The following is a 21,873-nucleotide window of genomic DNA, read 5'->3' on the forward strand; positions in this document are numbered from 1 at the left end:
TAATAATTTAAATTCTTCCTATCGAAAGATGTCCATTTTATAACTTGAATGAACATTTTGCTCAGTACAAAGAAATTGACATGGTTATTTATTTTCTGTGTATTTTAACTCATTTTAATGATTATATACTAATAGGGCCTACAGAATGAAAAGCCCTGTAAAAATAAACAATGATTGATTCGTATAGTTCGTTTCAATTATCTAGAGAATTTGCATAATGTCAATAACATTTGGGACTTACTGGAAGATTTGGATTTTCTTAATGCATACCAAAATGCTTGGCCAAATAACCAACACTTTGTACAAAGGGAGGCTGAAGAAAATTGCATTTCAGCTCTATTTTCTTTTATTTTCACCCTTACCCGTAATACTAATATAGATTAAGTGTGGATAAAATGTAATTAAAGACCAGGTTGTGTGGTCACTGGTAAATCAGATATACTTTTGACTGTGTGCAACTTGCCTGTTCATGCCACATACAGAAATTTATGATAATAATGATAAATAAATTATAATGATCATGATGATATAGAGGTACAATTGTTATACTCTACTGCCAATTATCATGAAATATGGATTAGGAAAGCTGTTCCTTTATCAGCTGAAAGACATTACAATCGTCAAAGGACACTGCATTTCTCAAAATTTTGAAATTTCTTGAAGATAACAATTGAAAATTAATATAAAGTAATATAGTGGACTGAAGAGAGAGATTTCCTGTTAAATCTTACCGTACACAGCCATAGCATTTGAGGAAAAACTGAAAGAAATCTGTTGACTGAATCATGATAATCTAAATCACTGGTAAAAGCAAATCTAGATACTTTTCATAATGTTACATGGTCTAGCTGCTCTTTCAAATTTCATGACCGTGAAACAAGAAAACCAAGATGTGAAGGGATTTGCATCACAGAAGCTGCCGTTAACGAGTTTGTCAATTAGGATACCAAATTTTGACATCAAATTATCATAAAATTGGTTATCCTGTATTTTGAACCTTATGGAAGTCTCACCTCAGATTGGCCAGACTCTCAATTCCTTGAGTGATCGATCTTATTGGTAATAATACAAAAGTCTAATAATCTGCAAATGGGAAGTCCATCACATAGCAGCCCGATGAGTGATACTTGCACATCTAAGATCTGATATGATACGCAGTACAATATATCATCCTATGCTTCACATCTTTTCATTGAGTAATCCTTCCCCATACTTATAGGTTCTACAATGAACTGCAGCAGCATGAATAACCCCGACAGAAAGCAAATATAGACTTTCTGTTGTCAATGAAATGATTCTGGCTGTAAACAAATGAACCACCTAGAGGAAGATGTAAACAGAGAGGAAGAGGAAGAAATTTTGATATGATAATGACCATCATAATAATTGTCATCACCACTACCATCATGGTGATTCAAATGATGTTCGTATAATAATGAGAAGGATGATTCACAGGCACAACTGTTAAGTGTGGTGATCCATTTATTAGTAACTGAATATTTCCATCGTCATTGAAGATAGTGACCAAAAGCATAAAATATTCCTTCAAAAATTTTACTGCAATTGAACATGTTGTAGGAGAAAATGACTTAAAATGACAATTGATGTCAAAAACTTGAGCACGTCCAATGATTTTTTATGAATAACCTTATCGTCGTAAAAAGAAAGAAGAATATCCAAAGAAAGAATTCTGATTCCTTTTATTTAAACACTAACTCTCTGAAACTCTTCTCTTTATTCATTGCATTTCTGAATAACCAGAAAAAGTCAATGGAAGCTATTGTAGGCTTATTGTATACAGAAGACCGTTTGTGTCAATTGTGCAAATTAGGCATTTTGTATTAAAATATGCAAATTATGCATACAAATTAGGTCAACTCTTTTGTTTTAGGTAATTCTTGCAAAACCTGAACAATTTCATAGAGAAAAAAATTGTTTAAATATGAACTTAAACATTCATTTTGTCTGAAATAGTGGAAAAACTGTTAATATATGCAAATACTTAATTTGCATATTCTTTATTGTTCAAGACATTTAGAAAATAACTTATTGAACCTTACTAAATTGTGTTGCAATGAAAAAAGTCACTTGAATTCAGTTTACATGCCCAAAATGTGAGTATAGCAGTCATTTTAAAGGCGATATATAGCTAATTTGAATATATGCAAATTTAACCAATTTGCACCCCTTATATTTTTCTATACTTTTAATATGTCATTAGTGAGACCTTTCCAAAGGTCATGGTGAAGAAATAATTTCTGTTGCAATTAGTCCTAGGTTAAACCCTAAATTGACTGGACTATCTCCAATTTAAGCTAATGTCCCCTATACAATGTATTTCGACGAACTTGACCAGGAACAAGACCCGTCAAAGTACTGTTTATATATACATGATCAGTCTTACTTCTTGACCCGATGAAGTGTTACGAGTATCGTGAACTGATAACGTTGGTATGATTTTGATTTGCTTGATCAATGGAAGTAGCACACGGTGGGCTACCTCCTTGCTTGACCTGAAAACGTTTAACAGAGTGGCAGAGACTATTTAAAGAAAGCTTCTCTTCCGCACAACTCGCCAACTTTTACTGGTGTAACGCTATCACTTGCAACAGTTTAAGCGATTTAAATCGAAGAAATCGTCTCATAAGTTTTAAAGAGAGAGGAAAAATGCAAAAGATGTCAGTTCACTTCCACAACTACAAATATACTTGAACTGCGTCTTTGCAACCTTCGTCACAAGCTCTCAACGTTGAGGGCGATGAACAACGTTGTGCGGCAAAAAACACAGTCACGTGTGATCTATTCCGCTCTCGGACTATTCGCCCATAGACATGTGTATATATGCCTTTTCTCAGGCATATATACACACGTCCATGAGCGCATAGTCCGAGAGCGGAATAGATCACACGTGACTGTGGCAAAAACCTCTTGAGATGCGGCCTGTTTTCGGTTTCGACTTTGTTGACTGAGCACTTTTTTGTATTTAAGTTGTTTTATTGGTAACATTTTCTTTAGTAACAGTAACTTGAGTTAAAATGAAGTACAGTGCTTAGTTATCTACAATTGTGTGTAAAATTGAAAACTATTTGCTGCAGTGTTCCTCTAGGTTGTCTTTTTCCAGAGCTATTTCGTACTCTAGATGGTAGTTGAATTTCACTTGCAACAAAAGCTGCAAAGAGTGGTTTACTCTGTTTTATTTTCATGGCATAGATGTGTCTTTTGGCTAACAGTAGCAAGTGATCATGAATGTCAGAGTGACCATCAACACCAAAGAGCACTTCATTTAATTTATGTCTCGTGAACGAACTGAGAGATGCCTCGAAAAAGGCGTGAAACTCATTCCAGAAGGTCTCAGTGAATTTAAAGGTGCAGAAAAGATGATCTAGTGTCTCGTTGCTGTTTTGGCAGAATGAACACAGCGGTGATTGGCCCATGCCTCTTCCGTAAAGATCGCAGTTTGTGTACAGAATATGATGAAGCAGTTTGAACTGGAATTCACGTGTTTTTGTGTCTATGGCTACCTTAAATAGTAGGCTATATGTGGGAGACCATGGTCCAGTAAAGTCATATTCTCTTTCATAATAGCGTTCATTAATTGGACTTAATTCATCTTTACTGTAAATGGCGTCTCTGATGCTCTCCCTGGTAACTTTGTGGGAGGGTTGAAAGTGACAATTGAAAAAACACATGTTCATCTTTAAACACAGGTTCAAAGAAGGAGAACTTCATTCCCTTGGAGATTTTTGTTGACTAACTTTTCCCATGACAGATACCCATTCTCTGTAGGCAAATCACATATAAGTTCAAACCCTTTCTGGCTTAGCTTTGGATTGTAGACAGATTTCCCTCCAAGTAGAACGTTTCTGTTGTTCCAAGTTGTTTGACAAGCTATGTCAATCTAAGAGTCGTTGACCGCGACATTGCAGGCCGATCAGGAATCAAGCATTTTTTGGTAGAATCTCGGTAAGAGCAGGCTGAGTGTGTTAATTATCGAAGTTACACTTAAATAGGTACTTTCCACCCACAGATTTTAAGCGTTGGTTTAGAAAGAGTTTCCAGAGGTGCTCTGTGTTTTCGTCAAGGTATCTTTTAATAAGGTTTATACGCATAAGCTCAAATTCCATCCTCTGAAATATGACATTAAAAAAAAATTCAATCTCGTACTCAAAAAGAAACGAATCAATGAACTAGACGGAGCAGTTTTCGATCTAGAGACCTCCCTCAGGTCAAATGCGTCGAGGAAGACATCCTCGGACTCCAAAATGCAAAAGCTGAGCTCGAGACGGAATATGATTACCTAACTGAAGGTTCAATTATTCGTTCAAGAGTGAGATGGCATGAAAAAGACGAGAAAAACAATAAGTATTTTCTAGGACTGGAGAAGAGGAGGGGTAGAAGAGGGCTTATCAAAAGAATCATTGGCGAAAACAATGAACTGAAAACATCGTAGAAAGGCATTCTTTTTGAGCTGAAGACATTTTATAGTACTCACTACGCCTCCAAAACCAACCCAGAAAGGGATATTACTGACCACCACTTCCTGAAAAATGACAACATCCCCAAACTTAGGTTTCAGCTAAGGAAAAACTGCGAATCACCAAAAACTCACAACGAAATTTATTGCGTCCTCACCATGATGCCAAAAAATAAGACCCTGGCAATGATAGATTGCCAGCAGAGTTCTACACAATATTCTGGCCGACAACAGGGCCGACAGTAGTTGAGTCTCTCAACTATGGGTTCGAAAATGGGAGTGTTTCCAACTCCCAGCGACAAAGTGTGATCACACTAATAGAAAAGAAAGGGAGAGACACCAAATGCATCAAACATGGGCGACCGATCTCTCTCATCAACGCCGACGCTAAGGTAACTGCAAAATGTATCGCCAACCGTCTAAAAATGTTTTACTCAGCCTCATTAAAGGGACAAAGTCGGCTATTTTTTATGAATTTTGTTTGATACGAGATACGACTTATATTGTTTAACATGTTGAAAGATACTATATGAATGGTTGACCATTCATAAATTCGACCCCGATTTTAGACACGATCAATGAAACCATCGCGAAAATGAATTAATGGTCATGACCATCAATTTATTTTCGCGATGTTTTCATTTAATTTCTCTGAAACAGGGGTCGAATATATGCATGGTCACCCATTCATTATTTTTCAACATGTCAAACAATATAAGTCGTATCTCGTATCAAACAAAATTCATGAAAAATGGCCGACTTTGTCCCGTTAACTGTCAGCAGAGTGCCTTTGTCAAAGACAGAGATGACTACATCAGGCTGATAGAGGAAATTCTCTGACACACAGACGAAAGTGACTTCAAGGGAATACTACTTTGAGAAAGCTTTTGACAATCTAGAATGGGATTACATTATGGAATGTTTAAATACCTTTGGCTTTGGCCCAATCTTTAAACAATGCTTCATTACATTTTACACAGACTTGAGCAGTTGCGTGATGAACAATGGCTTCAGCACCGGCTATTTTAACATTGAAAGGGGGTTAGACAAGGAGACCCATTGTCACCCTATTTGTTCATCCTAGCGTTAGGAATCTTCTTAATTAACTTGATTGACGATGCAAATGTTAGGGTTATCAACACGGGAGTCGGTGAATGCAAATATGCCGCGTTTGCGGATGACCTGACGACCTTTGTAACAGATGAACTGTCATGTCAGAGAATATTTGAAATGTTGCCCTCACTTACAGGCTTGATAGTCAACCCAGACAAAACTGAAGCTATTTGGCTTGGTAAGTGGAAGAGACGTAAGAAAAAAACATTTGGCATCAAATGGCCGACATCACCGATAAAAATTGCAGGAATTTACATTTCCATAGTCCCTCTATCTAGTCCCTCTATGGATAGAGGGACTGTGACATTTCGTATAATCAATAGTTAAACACCACACTCAATTTTGCAACACCACTCAAGCAGATCTAAGGAACTCTGGGAACATGGAAAAAGAAATCTCTGACACTCATGGGCAAAGTTCAAATCTTGAAAACCTTCGCCCTATCACAACTTAATTACGTCATGAGAATGACCACGATAACACCTGAAATTCTTAAGAGATTTGAACAGCTTTTATTTTCAATTTCCTCTGGAATGGGAAGGATAGAATAACCAGAAAGGTTTCCGAGGGGGGTTAAAGGCTCCCGAGGTGAAAACTACACACAAGCTGTTGATTGAGCACTTTGTGAATGAGAATACAAACAACTGTCAGTGATTTTGTTTATTTTCTTTCCTCGGTTTAGATCAGCGTTGTTCTTTTACTTTGGGTTCTTTAGATCGACCACGCAAAGAGTCTAAAAGTAAGATAACGATTATAACAATAGGCGTTGTCTCAGTACCGGTACCATTTTGGAAATAAAGCCATGACTATAGAAAAGAATGACAGTGATGAGTAGACACCGAGAAAAATTATAAACATTGCCTCGCGCATAAGAATTTTTTCTTTGTCCCTGAATAAACAGATGAAAGGCGTGAAAGAACGCGTACTCATTACTACTTGCATATTCCTTCGGAAACTAACAGCATTTAAAATCCAAAGTACTTGTACGATAAATAGCTTGCAATTTTCTAATAAAATGCACTGGCTGAATAAATGCAAGGACTCTTCTTGTTCCGAAATGGTACGTACCGAGGGGAAAAGATGTTTATTCTAACTCTTAGGGATATCTAACGATCTACCTGGTCACGTGAGCTCAGGTTGAAAGTTTCAGGTATGGCAAAGTTTTCACAGTTTTTGTTGTGCTACTGGCAGCCATTCAGCATTTTAATAACAGTAACAGAAAATCATATCGGTAAATTCCACAGGTTTTTGCTTCTAAAATCAAAACTCTACGGGGTGCCCATGGAAGATTATATTTTTCACCATGGAAGACAATTACCCTAGATTTCCTTTTAATAACAAATTATGAGCAAACCGTTGATGTCACCTTAAGCCATCCCAACAAAATCTCGTCCCATGACTTTGAATTCATTAGTTTTTAGCTTTGCAATAAAGTTGACAGTACAAGACGGAACACGTTTGATTGGTAAATAATCCAGATTATGTCATTGAACGGGGCAACACCAACACGGTCTCCGCGGAGAAAGTAAAAACAATGGGCACTAGATTGTGTCACTGACGAGGGACCTGAAAAAACAACAACAGTGAATTCCGCCCACTTCTCCGTAGTGCTATGCAATCAGCATAAAATCATGAGAAGCCGCAAATTGCCTGCATTTTGTTTATTTGCCAATGTGTCTGCAGTAGGCCGATGTAATTCCATGTTTTGTTTTGCATCCCCGCGCGCATAGGTTTTTGGAGATTTCACAAAAATCACACGTTGTAATAAATAGATATTGACCGCGTAACTTTACTGCCCTTGTGATTTTGTTGTATCTTTATTTACAAATTTGTGAAATATACTTAAAACGCCTGCGTTGTTGTAGCCGTATTCAAATGTAAATTGTTACCATGAAAAAGTTTCTGCTCTGATTCGTAAACGCTTAGTGTCCGCTTACCTTTCACTATTTTGAGTGGAAGCGAAACAAGGAATTTAATTAGTATGGCCTTACAATTCGCCCTTATTTGCTTAACTTTGTCAGGACTTCATGGTAAGATGTTCTCCCGGGGCAAAAAACAACAAAAACATCACGTTAGTATACAACCACCCTCCGGCACGGTCCGTTGGGCGTTCTTTGCTCACAGTGAGGCTTGTTCGGTGAGAAATAAACGAAAGAACGGGAGGTATTGGATTTTTATAGAGGGGGCGTTGCAAGAATTCGATATTATAAAGTGAAAAGATATGTCATCACTGCTGCAGGAAGGTATGATTGATACAGAGTTAGAAACAAACAAATACTTGAATCTATCATGATACAAAAGAGTTAATCATAATGAAGTAGAAGAAAAGAAATATCCATTTCTTTTTTACAATAATGGTCAGAACCTCCACGGCATTCTCCCGATTGTTGTTGTTGTTGTTGTTGTTGTCGCGTTTCTATCATGCGCGTATGCAATTCTCCGGTGTGTTGCATTGTTGACGGTACAAGACTGCACAGCTGAGGTCCTCGTATCATTGAATGACTGACTGCAATGTGGAGTGACACCTACATGTAAGACCTGCAACGCTCTCTACCTTCGAATTCGTCCTTTGAAAGACAGGTCCATGGCACTCTCCAAAACGATTTCAAGATTATGTGATGTACAAACTTTTCAATCAGCACAGTAACAATTTATATCCTATCATGTCCTATTATCTATAAAGATGCAAGCGTTTTAATAGACAAATCAGAACAATAGGCTTAATCTTATTCTGAGAATTACGGGCTGAAACTATTTTGCAATCCTTTCGATGACTCGCGAGAGTGTTGAATGTGTACACGATGTCATGGTTACTGGAAAATTAGACAATAAGATTTTAACATCTTCAAATTTATAACCTGGTTGTTCCTGTGTCTTCACTTCTGGATCATAAGGTGTGGATTTTGCCATCCCCTCGTTAGATTTTTTCGTCTACGAGCACAGAGAAACATACACAGAGTCGCAACGCTTGCATGCCTTGTGTTCCATGGTCGTCTCTGTAGACTATTGGCTTTTCTTATTAAAATGAGCTTCAAAGGTGTTAAACTTTTTGGAGGCTTTGTTTGTGGTTGATAATTACACGAGATTATGCGAAAAATACGACGAGATGGCATCGTACTGCCAGTCGCGTAGCAACCATAGTTACTTTGTGAGCTCTCAGGCCAGAAACACTGCTTCACGCCAATCAAAACATAACACGCCAGCAGTTTCATAAACATGTCCTTCCTTGACGCACGTGTAAAACACGGTATGACTGACCGTAAACCATTGAGTAAAACCAGACAGTATCGATAAAAGACTTTCAAATTTGGTTCAAACACACTCATTATATATTCATAAAAATCTACCGCTTGCTACGCTTGCTCATGAAAACAGAGCAACGGTAGAAATGGAGAAGGGGGAAGGCCACATCTCTGTGTGAATTGAAACCCACTGTATTCGTTGCATATTGAAAATTCTGCGCTCAGCCTCAGTCTAGTTCTCTGTAAATTCCGAAATTCATTACACTCACAGAAAGTAAAGATAGGGCGATGGCACAAAAACCTCTCTTCCTGATGGAGTATATATCTGTATAATTTGTGTTCTTAGGGTCAATCTGAAGATGAATTCTATTTCTACAAGTGTGCCCAGAATATCAAGATCTCAGAACGAAGTTCATTCCGCAATAGCACAGCAACCAACCTCTTTTGTGTAAGTTCACCCTATTAATGTTAACAGAAAATAAAAACACCTTGAGAAAAATCAGTGAATATATATATATATATATATATATATATATATATATATATATATATATATATATATATATATATATATTAATTATATATATATATATATATATATATATATATGTGTAAAAGTGCTCAATACCTGTATGGCAGAGCGATTTACATTCGAAGATAAGATAAGTTGAACCATTCGTCTGATGATCGCTACAGAGAACACATGTAGCGTGAAACTTTGAGAAACGCCTAACTCCTGTTTTCTACTTGTTATCAATTTTTACCGTATATATATATATATATATATATATATATATATATATATATATATATATATATATATATATATATATATATATATATATATATATATATATATATATATATATATATATATATATGCGGTTCGACTTTTCCGATACAAAGTGCTCAATACAAAAGTAGAGCGAGACATTATAAAGGTTGCTGGAGAATTGATTTTACAATTTCATCTCCACAACGTTGTTTCGTGCGTCGCGAGACTCACTCATGGAGACTAAACTGGAGTGAATCTACATGGGCTAAACTTCGCTGGTTACGCAGGGGGGAATTTTGGTTGAGATTGACAGTTTGTGCATAACAATATATTACTGCTGCTATGAATATTCATGTTTACGGAGAGGACTTACTTCGTTGGATGTATTTGGGAGTTACCAGTTGTTGCATAACAATGTCTTTTTTGCTTTCTTGAGGCCAAATGAAAAAAATTATCTATGTTTCTGGTAACCTAGCCTACCCTTTTTCACAACCCTCAAACCCTGAACTTTTTTTCTCATTTTCAAAAAATCACTCGTGAGTTTGCCTAATTTGCTGTTTTTTGATTGGTCACACTGAAATAAAATTAAGAATGAAAAAATGTTCCAGACCGACCTATCCTATTTCCCGAGGGCTTGCTAATGAAAACAATATCGCTTTCATGATTTTGTTTTGCTACTGTAAGTGTAAGTTGCTTACTCCTCTAGTGACCTACTTACAATGTTGCTAACACTCTTGTTCATTTTGATTGGTGGCTGTAAGTCCTGTAATAAACTTGAGTTAAAGTAGCATGCGCCTCGAAACTCAACGCTTAAACGTTAGCTCAGACTTTCTCGATGAAAATTTCGACCATTCTCTTATCAAAGCAAGAGTAAAAATCAGAGTCACCGTGCAAAATTTGGTAATATATATAGAGAGACAGATTACTAAGATTTCCCGATAATAAATTCAAAATGGCGGCCATGCCCGTGTTAACTCTATGGGGAAAATATTTTTTATTTTCGAAAACCTAAAATGGTGAAAACTTTTCTTCCACAGAGAGCTTTAAAATGAGTCCCCCTTAAGTGGTAGATAAGAATAAAATTGATTAAATTTGAAAACGCGAATATCTGTCCCCGAGGCGCCTTCTACCCTAATAGGGAGACGCAGCAGCCTCGAGGTCAAACGCAACGATTGTCTTTTGCTCTTACATGTATGCACATGTTTTGCGTGGTCCCTTACTGTTTAATTGTCTGTTCCTCAGCGACATGGTATAACAACCTGTGGTTAATGAGAAGTCTGCCTGGGAACAAAGAAGTCATGCAATAAGTCCAGTGGGGTGTCATCATCAAATAGCGCAGAACATGCGTTCCCCACCATCACGCTGACGCATATATTGACAGTATATGGCGTTACAATATAAATCCGTTTAAATTGCTCTACTGGATGTCTTTTTGCTAATTCAAACACAATTGTTGTTGGTTTTATTTCCATTTTCCCAGTATCAATGGTATAATACTATAATACTTTTCTCAGAGACTTACAATCCGTGATTTACTGGTCATTAAACTACACAAAACACCTTTTTGAGTTGCGAACTTCATTCTCGTGATAATCTCGTGGGAATTTATTTTTACTTTTGAAGCAAAACATTTTAATCCTTGTATTTCAAGTTCTCTCTCTCTCTCTCTCTCTCTCTCTCTCTCTCTCTCTCTCTCTCTCTCTCTCTCTCTCTCTCTCTCTCTCTCTCTCTCTCAATTTAGAATTTCATGAATAGCGGCTCTGCAAAGGGAAACATCAATCAAAGTTGTTTTTCAGCGTCTACCGCTAAAGCAACAACGTTTATGTAACAATTACATGATCACACCGTAGTTACCACTGAACTGTAGAAAAAAACTCACGATACGTCCACCGACCATTCATTCTCGTGTAAATGTCAATTTAGTGCTTAATGCGATCTACGCCCACGCAATGACGACGCAGTAGTTACGTCACGATGAAGCTTTACAAAGTATTAAGACATACCGTGATTCAGAAGAGGCATTACGTCACAGTGGTCTTTCATGCCCAGTCTGGCGTAAAAATCCCCTGTTACTTCAGCAGAGAAATATCACAAGCGAAAGTGAAGCAACATTAACTATTCACAGACTGAAAAGTAGAGCAATACAGGTAAGGCAAAGGGGACCAAGAATCTCGTTTATCGCAAAGAAGTGAAAGGTTGTAAGAAATAATGTTATTTGATAGAAAAAATAAATAAAGGCACACAGAAAACTATTCAAAATGCCGACCGTCCTATTTTTTATAGCATCAGCTGTAAATCGATTCTCAAAACTGGTATAGTGAGCCCAAATGCGAGTGTCAAAGTCTTGACGAAAGTTTTAATGACGTCAGGTTAAAGTCGCCCTGCGTGACATATAGTGTTGAGGCACCATCGAAAGATCTAAGAGGTTAACCTGCTGTACATCAACTTTCAACTACACATCTTGACTATCATACCCATTTGTCAATTGATTAATTAATCAATAGATTGATTGATTGATGGATAGATTGGTCATTTATTTGTTTGTTTATTTATTTATTGTGAACCAACAGGTTTTCCAACGGTATGCGCCTAGAAAGTGGAAGACTTGCACTTTTGTTCAAATTTTTCTCAAGGAATCTTAAAACCAAACTCTTTCAAAATCAAGAAATGGCCGCCATTCCACTCTATGGAAAAAAATTCGATTTTTGAAAAACTAAGAAGGTGAAAATTTTTCTCACACCAAGAGCTTTAAAATGAACCCTCACAAGTGGTATATCAGAAGAGAATTGTGAAAGTTTGAGAGTCGGAATATCTGTACCCGAGGCGCATTCTACCTCAAAGGTCCAAAATTCTACTTGTGTCAAAGTACTCTATCAAGTGCGCACTCTCGGGGAGAGAGTGATAAAAAGGTAATGAAAAAATAAAACACCAACACGATCTAGCTGAAAAAAAACTTGCTATAATAAATAGTATAAAACAAGTAGAACTGTCTAAATTACAAGAAGTGATGCCATTATTCTACTCGTGATAAAAAAGGAAATTTTAAATGTAATGCTGGCGCAGGTCTCACATGAAAGTGCCATGTTCTGCGGCGGAGGGAATATGTAATGTTGCAGAGTAGAGGAAATCGCAAACGGAACACAGTATGTTTGAAATTTTAACACGTGGTATCATTCATGACGTCTTGAAAAATTTCGACTCGCAAATCAAACCACGGCTATTAATGTTGTCATCCTAAGGCCATCATTGCTCTCATAATCATTCGGTAGACTGACAATCTCCATAATAATCGCTTTCTCACCATTTTTACTAGCAAAATCATCAGCAAATGAACAGAATTCAAAGCTGTCTGTGACCCTGCTAGTGATGCGTTAGATTTATCAATTGCAAAATCAGCCGACATTGCGAAATCAAGATTAAAACAAGCCGAAAAATATAATCGTTAAATCGTTTATAGAGGCAAGAGAAAGACGGCAATTAGTACAACGCTTGCATGACTGTTCCTTTTGAGGAGTATTTACACACAAAGAACCGATGTTGCTTCACCTGAGAACCCTGCAAACACACTTTAAAGAGCCCAGCACGTGGCTATTTCTTTCCAAATATTTTGGTACTCGTCGACCCCGATCGATCTACTGCCCTTATAGAACAGGAGACAGGTTCCATGTATAGCACGGATTTACTTGAGGCTTGTAGAACACCCTGATTTGCTTTTCAGAATGATTTCACACGAGTGAACTATTTACCATTACAATGCTGTGTACATGCGCACTGGTAAAATCTACAGCATTACCCTAAAGGCTTTACCAGGCACCGTTGTTACTGTAATCATAGGGGCTAGCGTAAATGTCCGTCCCCGGGGTTGGGGTAGGATGTCTTGGTCTAAGCACAGGTTTCTTATTGCTTTTGTTCATTTTATTTTAATACGTTGGACTATGATATTGCCAATAAAGATTTATATTACCAACCTTGGGTGTCTTTAGCACTGGTTGTGTAAAGATTTCTTTTTCTCCTTCATTATGTCATGTATTTGTCCCCTGATAATCTTACGCTAGGTTTTCTCACTATGTTATGCCTGTATGGAAGTGTCTGAAAATTCAATTTTTCTCGGTTCTTGCAAGTTTTGGGTGTCTCTCAAGCTGTAGGCGCACATCAATACGTAAATACAGATGCAATGATTCGTTCATTGTGCACGGAGGTGGGCAGTTTCCTCGTGCCTTATGGAAACCATATGCGCAAAACAATGCTCAGAATCGACTTGGCAAGTGAGTAGTCTTAGGCTTGCCCAGACGAGTTTTTACTAGTAATGTATAGTCGTGTAGTCCTATTGCTTTTTGTTGATAATTGCACGGTGCCTCCACAAAGGGGGACCCTGATAATTGTAATTCGATGTGGGAAATAAAGTTTGCAAATGTTAGTAAGCTATTTTACGTCACGTGTTTCGTCATTTTCGTAACATAATCTCGCATTTGTTGGTGAAGCTAAACTCTCATTGTCACCATTTCTAAACCTTTAACAACAGGTCGGTGGTTCTAATTGGGAACAACACCAGAAAGGGCGTCACCGTGCACATTAATGAAGATTTGCAGCGCTGTTGTGCAAGTCTGAGACCTGTATGTTCGCCGTACAATGTCTTGATAGCTAAGACTTGGCAGAAACTCTGGACACTTTTGTTATTCTAATGACTCAGGCTTAAAATGACTTTCTTCGCAAACAATAAGTCACTTGGTGTCGCCCGGTCACAAGGTGAGTTATCAAACACAGCCAGGTGTCTTCTGCAATGGTCGAATTTGACTGAAAATATTCTCGCAATCACCGTTTTGATGTATTTGCACCATATTATATTCACAGGCGTCGCCGGTTATGATTCAGTTTGACCGCTTTTTTTTAAGGTAGCACGCGCCCCGAAAATGAAATACTTAAACTTTTGGTAAAACTTTTCCTCAACCAATCTTTCAACCATTCTCTTTCAAAACCAAGAATAAGTATAAAAATAGGTCGACGTGCAAATCGTGGTGCTAGAGAAAAAAAATCAAGATTTACCGATATTTGAAATTCAAAATGGCTACTATAGCTGTGTTAACTCTATGAAGAAAAATAAAATTTTCGATTTTCGAAACGACTGAGACGGTTAAATTTTTTCTCAAACCAAGAGCTTTAAAATGAACACCCACAAGTGGTAGATCAGAAAAGAATTGTAAGAGTTCAAGAGTCCGAGTATCTAACCCCGAGGCGCATTCTACCGTAATCAGGTGAAAAGAAACAAATTTTAAAAGCGCCCTAAGAGTAGCTCCGGTATAGTGCATTGATCATACTCTAAACGATCAGCCTACAAGCATTAAGGTTTAGTCTTCTTTGCAAGTGACTTGTCATTCAGTGATTGCATTTGTGCCATAACCATATTGAAAACTGAGCACGCCAGCATCATTCAAAGGGTGCGAATCATATGAGCGAAATAACATTCTTCTGTATGTAACACAATTGTTTTCAAAGTAAAAATCGCCACACCTTCCAATAGGACGTTCCTGCAGTTCTGCTTACGGAACTTTAAGTTGTAACAAAAAATTAAAGAGGTGTTTACGAAAAAAAGAAAGCCTGTTTCACGTGTTACATTTCCTGGAGTACACGACAGCATGAAACGACAACGTAGGCTTTAGTGGTCTTGCATGTTTATTTATTCTTTTATCGGACAGGTGAAACCATGTCGAAGCTTCTGCTTGCTTTCGCGGTCCTCTGTATGGTGTACGCCACATCAGGCCGACCAACTGGAGGTGCTGCAGGTGAACATGGCGATCGTAAGCATGATGACGACCACTTGCCTTCTGATCCTGATGTTCTCGTGGAGACACTAATGGCACTTCTGCCATCGGATATAGCGTCTTCAGATCTACCCTCCGACCTCCCAGAAGCGCTGATGCACATTTTGGATCATCTCTATGACTTGGATGGCGAGAGCGATAGATCTCATGATCTTGAGGCCCACCATCATGACCACCCTTCTGACGCTCCGTTTGATCTGTTGGGATTCTTGTTGGGCCTTCTCCCGTCAGAATTGCCCTCGGATCAGCCATCTGATCTACCATCAGACGTACCTGCAGGGCTGATGCACTTGTTGGAACTTCTCCATCAAAAGCATGACGAGAATGACAAAACGGATGAACGCCCCAGTGATCAAGGTCACAAGGAGGATGGTGGAATGGCTGGAAAGCCTGGCGACGATCAAAAGGCCAAGGACGGGGACAAGAAGCTGCCAAGTCGCGAAGGTCCACCGAAACCTGATCAACAACAGAGACCTCCCCGGCCTGATGACCAAGAACAAAAACCCGAGGATGTTGGCAGCGAACACAAGCCAGAACCTGAAGGAAACGAAGCAGAACCGAATTCTGGTAAACCGCATGATCATCCTCTCGAAATTCCATCTGACTTGCCTTCCGAGCTTCCATCTGACGCCTTACAAGGCCTGTTAGACCTTATTCCATCGGATCTACCATCGGATCTACCGTCGGACCTCCCGTCAGAGCTTCCAGCACTGGTGAATTTCTTACAGCAACTCCATCACAAGCACGCGCATGGACAACCGGAACAGGAAGATCACAAAGAGAGTGACCAAATGGGTAAAAATCCTGATGACCATGCAGCAGACAAAGGTGGAAAAGCGGGACCCGCAGCAGATGAAAAGAGACCAGGGAATGAGGAAGGCAGCGGTGACGAGGATGACCTGCGCCGTGAACTCCAAGCATTGGAGAAAGAAGAAAATGGTGAGTACCTTTGAATTTCGATGTTAAGGTTGTACGCGCCTCGAAATTGAAAGAACGAAACATTTGTCTAAGCTTTCCTCGATGAAGCTTTCAACCATTCACCCTAATCTAAATATGCCCATATATGGTCAAAGGGACGTTCCTTGGTATTCAAAATGCCCATGTGAGGGCGATAGTTTTAAAAGGCGGCCACCCGCTTAAAATCTGTGATTGGTTAGATTTTCTCTTTCCATGGTAACTGTGGCAAAATTGGAACGGGTGACAGTATACCTTTAACAAACCTAGCATGAAAATCGGGGGTTACTGTTCAAGTTTTACTACCAGAATATCAAACTACCCAACATTTATCGAAATTTGAAATTCAAAATGGCCGCCATTCCTATGTTAACTCTGCGGGGAAAATTCATTTTTGGATTTTCACAAAACTAAGACGGTCACTTACCCTAACAGTTTCAAAAAGAGCCCCCACAGGCTATGGACTAGAAATAATTCTACAGATTTGAGAGGCTGAGTATCTGCAATGCAATCACCTTTGCCTGATTCAACAGGCACACATCACTTACTGATGATTCTGAGATTATATATATATATATATATATATATATAATATATATATATATATATATATATATATATATATATATATATATATATATTATATATATATAATATTCTTCAAGTACAATGTTAATAATATCTGTTTCTTAAACTTCATGAATCTTGCAACCCTAAGACAGAGAGAACTAAATTTTCCTTAGATCTACACCCTCAATATTTATATTATTTATATCATATTTCATATCATTTATATTAGCTGTGGATATCCGTGGCGGGGTTGACCTTTGACCCGCATAGCGATCCCCGCTACCCCGCCAACAGATAGCTGCGTTTCCACAGCTACATTTATATATGCTGTGAATATTTACATCAAAATTTATTTCTTGTCATTACATTTACTCGCTTTGTAAATTCACGTACAGTTCACACTTTTTGTCAGTTAATGGCGCAAAAGCCATGATAGAAACATGAAAAACAGCGATGGGCACGATGTTAGTCAAAGTCTAGTTCTGTGTGTGGTTGCACTGAGTAATACCCTTTGGTGGTACAAGATTACACAATGTTCATGCATTGAGACCTAAGGCTCAGGGGAAAAACTTCACTTTTGCTTTGAGTGAGAACATATGAAATGTTTACGCATGCATTCGAAAGGCTCCTGCATGAACCCTTGGGATTACTAAAGGTGTAATTGGCGAGAATCTCTCCTCAGTACCCCTAATATAAACGGACATCTAGCATTGTATTCTGATTTTTCGTCAAAACCATAAAACTGCTTATTCGATTATGGAAAGACTGCAGCCGGAAAAAAAACGCCAATCACGTCCCCTTTCAGCCAGACACTATATCTGTCTATATTGTAATTGTGATTGATGCCATTGGAGTTACTCTATTCATGTTCATTATGCCAAAGAAAGACACGCAGGTCAGTCTCCTGGATACAAGTCGTATGTATGTAAGCGATTTAGCTCTGCCTGAATGAAGCAGGCGGCAAAGCGAAAAGAAGATTGTTTCCTTGGTCTAAGTCTTTTGAAAGTCAAATAAGTAGTTCTATACTTTCAACAACAAAAAATAAATGGCTCGAATTTAGGTTTAGTTTTCGGGAGTACGATAACAAAGGAACTTCCAAAGCGAAAAGTGTTACAACATGCGGATTTTCCTACGTGGATTAAAAGGTTTTACATTCGGGGCATTTACACTTCTGACGTCATGAGAGAGGCGACAGCATTGCATACGCTTGAATATGTCGAAGTGAAGTCCAAGGTATATACTTTGGCTTTGAGACATTCAGTTTACGGTACAACTTTATAATACTGTCAGCAAAAGCATCTCTGCTATAAGAGCAACAAAATATAATATTTAAAGTCAAGAGAAAAAGAAACCGGATATGGAATATACAGATAGAGGTCTGAAAGTGTTGATCAATTTACTTCATACAAAAAATAATGATGAGCCCGTGTAAGCCACATCATTTTTCGAAGTTTTTACGTTTTTGAAAGTAACTTTTCCCGGTATGTCTTAGGGCGATGACAAATATAAATTGGAGAAAGTGACATCGAGGGTCAAATGGCACCCATGTTTGTTAATATTACAAACTCATACAAACTCATAACCACAAGATCTCATGTCCTTGTGCCAAATTTGAACGTCATTCCCAAGCTTGTGTGTCTGATTCAAGACTTTTGACATATGCAAACGGTAAAAACAGATTGACCACCTGGCGGCGATATATTCCACAAAAACAGAGCTTCAGAATTGGAGTGCATTACAGTGGTACTATAAATTATATGATTCCCCTGATATCTTTCAATTGGGGGCCAATATGTAACCAGTGTCTAATATAAGTCTAAGTGAAACCAATTTTGCCAAAGAGATGCCAAAACTCACCTGTTTACCAGGGTTCTTCGAGCGACAACAGACAGACAGGCAGAGAGACGCTTGCACCATCCATAAACACAGGCAGATTTTTGTACGATACCAGCTCCTGTTTATAGACATGGAAGTCAAAATGTGTGCTAGCGACCATTTTGTATTATATCGTTACACAATTTATCAAACATACACACGGACATGTCATTATTTCGGGCACATGCACATGGACAGGTAGTCTGGCATGTCAGACCTCGAAACCTGCGTGCGGCCCGAGCGGCGAAGCCGCGAGGTGCGGTTACTCGCAGCTCGCGGCTCGCACCGCATGCAGGTTCGAGGTCTGGCGTGCGAGACTAATGGATAAGTGGAAAGACCGCAATCTAGAAGTGGTAAACTTGGTCCACAAGGACTGCATGGAGCTAAAGGTCCACAAGGACTGGAAGGAAAAAGGTGCCTCAGGATTCTCATCGCATAATCCTTCAAATGGTACAGCGAAATTCAACGTCACGTTTGTCATCCTGTCATCAAAATTAATTGACTCAAATTTTCAGATATCAGACAAGGGGCGTCAGGATTTTGATTCATGGGTTCATTTGACTGCAATTGGTGCATTTGTTGACGGGAAAATTGACTTTGCAATTCATTTGTTTTCCTAGCACCAAGCCTTGCAAGTTGACCCTCGATGAATATTCTTGCGTTTGATAGAGAAAGGTTGAGCGTTTTCTAAAGGAAAGTTTGAGCAAAGTTTTTAAAGTCTTTTGAATCCAATTTCTACCTTATTTGTAATATAATTATAAACAAAATCTGATTCTCATTTTTGCTAAAACATCTCTTCCAGTTCTACGTAAGGCTCTCGATATCTTGAAGGAAAATGAAAACTATGATTCTAAAGCAGGGAAAAGAAGTGGGCTCCACGCTAGAAAACTTGTCAATATCAGAAGGTAAGTGGTTCATTTGAATAATATAACTATTTCCTTTTTTGATTGCTGATATTATTATTCCTAAGAGCAGGACTGTCCAAAAAGATCGACAGCGAATTTATTTGTTCATATATGTATATACTGATTCATATCAATTGATAAATTAATTCATTTTATTATTTATTTATTTATTTATTTATTATTTATTTATTTATTTATTTATTATTGAGCTCGCGCCGAGAATTCTCGTCAAGAGCGCCCTCAAGCGACGGGTCTTTCAGACTCAGTCGAGCGAAGGCTCGGTGTCATGAATAGACAATTAGTCATGCGTACAAGCTACGCAAGAGATTTTCATGCTTATTTTTATCATCCGAACTCAAAATTACAACAACAGCATGGCGGTCTTGTAAACATGTACTTTTTCTGCGTCACCTCTCCTAGAATACCTTAGAAAATCGTCATAAAATTCGTTCTATTTAGGCATGAAAGAACAAATTGTGTGTTTCCATATAAACAAGAGTCGGGAAATAGGTTAGGTCGGTCGGGAACTTTATACAATTTTTTAAATCTTCATTTCAGTATAACCCATCAAAAAACAGCCAAATTCAGCGATTTTGAAAATGAGGGGAAAAGTTGAGGGTCAGAGGGCTTTAAAATAGAGTAGGTCGAGTTCTGGAAACAATTTTTAATTTAGCCTTATTTACGTTTGTCATCAGCGCTGTACTGAAAATTGCATATTATGTAAAAGCTTATGTTCACTGATACTGTACAAAAAATTATACCAATCAGTTACCGCATGCATTTAAACAGGGCACACATATTCAGATAAAGTGTTTTATTGATACCTGGAGACACATTCTCTATAATGCAATGCAGATCGTTGCTATAGTATTTGCCAATTTACATCGAGGCCCTGCTAGCTAATCGTTTGTACGATTATCACCAAAAGTTTCAGGTTTTCTAACAGATTACGTAAAAGTTTGATCACCACTCAATAATGCGACAACATAGTCTTAGTCGAAATAGTAAGCAATATCAACTACAAACATGTGTATAAAACAACACAAATAAAAAAAACTTTGATTTATTTTCAGACTGTAATGCATTCTGATCAAAGACCTGGCAGCGAAGCCTTTGGAATGACTTCAGTGTACCTGTCCCATTGTGCACATGTGGTGATACTTCATCAAGTCCAACCAAGAATGGCTGTCGGTCAAATCTATCAATGTTTACATGTTTGTCTTTCAAAAAATGAATATTTTTTCGGGGTGTAAAAAGGCTGCTGACAATCCTCTGAGGCTCCTGCTTGTTTTTATATCGTCAATTTGTCTGGGATTGATATTTTTTCGGTGATATCTGTTTTCGCAAATAAAAACGATCAAACATCATACTTTTTCTGGACTTTTTACTCACATACAGTTCACAATACCAAAATATCAGAGTTGAAGTACAATGTCTCCAGCTGTGAGAAGACAAGTACATTCTGAAAAAAACATATGCATTTTTTTTCGTTCTTCTCCTTTGTATGTTGAAATTCGAATTGCTAGCCTTGTAAACATAGCGTATTATGAAGAGCATGTAGTGTTATTGTTGCAAGGGAATTCTAGATAGGGTTCAATTAAGGTGAAATGCGACTCGGGGAAATATAGTCGGCCTCTCAAACTTCTACAATGCTTTCTGATCTACTTGTTGGGGCTCATTTTAAAGCTTTTGGTGTAAAAAAAAATCACCCCTCTCAGTTTTTCGAAAACCGAAAATTTTATTTTTTCTAAATAGCCCTAACACAGGGAAGGCGGCCATTTTGAATTTTCGGTAATTTTTCAAATATCGGTGAATATTGGGTAATTTTTTTCTTTGGTACCAAAGTTTGCACAGTGGTCCCCGATTTTTTCCTTGGTTTTGCAGGGGAATGGTTGAAAGATTCGTTGAGAAAAGATTGAGCAAAACTTTAAATCTTTCACTTTCGAGGTGGGTACTACCGTAAGTTGTCAACGAAAACACTGGGCATAAAACACGCAAAGGTTGTGTTGACAAATTGAACACTGGGAATGTCATGACTTTGGATGTAGAAGAAGAGACTACATTTTACAAACACAACAAAATACTGTGAAAAATACCGAACATTACAGCTGGCAGAGTGTGCTTTAAATTTCCCTTACATGCATCC

General features: G+C 38.0%; 1 protein-coding gene across 1 annotated transcript; it reads left to right on the top strand.

Moving 5' to 3' along the window:
* The first annotated feature begins 14,208 nt into the window (after nucleotides 1-14,208).
* Nucleotides 14,209-21,094, top strand: LOC139140751 (histone acetyltransferase KAT6A-like). Its single transcript, XM_070710147.1, has 4 exons — nucleotides 14,209-14,350; nucleotides 15,298-16,362; nucleotides 19,625-19,727; nucleotides 20,801-21,094. Exons 1-4 carry the CDS (start codon nucleotides 14,302-14,304, stop codon nucleotides 20,805-20,807), a joined length of 1,224 nt encoding a protein of 407 aa, XP_070566248.1. The 5' UTR covers nucleotides 14,209-14,301; the 3' UTR covers nucleotides 20,808-21,094.
* The last annotated feature ends 779 nt before the right edge of the window (nucleotides 21,095-21,873 follow it).

The sequence above is a fragment of the Ptychodera flava genome, chromosome 9 (assembly GCF_041260155.1).
Source record: "Ptychodera flava strain L36383 chromosome 9, AS_Pfla_20210202, whole genome shotgun sequence".
Classification (NCBI taxonomy): domain Eukaryota; kingdom Metazoa; phylum Hemichordata; class Enteropneusta; family Ptychoderidae; genus Ptychodera; species Ptychodera flava.

What these genes read in the sequence shown, in the direction of transcription:
- LOC139140751 (XM_070710147.1), top strand. Translation starts at nt 14,302, where the DNA reads ATGACTTTCTTCGCAAACAATAAGTCACTTGGTGTCGCCCGGTCACAA. An exon ending in TGGTGTCGCCCGGTCACAAG is followed by an intron (nt 14,351 to 15,297) that starts GTGAGTTATCAA and finishes TTTATCGGACAG; the next exon opens with GTGAAACCATGTCGAAGCTT. An exon ending in ATTGGAGAAAGAAGAAAATG is followed by an intron (nt 16,363 to 19,624) that starts GTGAGTACCTTT and finishes CATCTCTTCCAG; the next exon opens with TTCTACGTAAGGCTCTCGAT.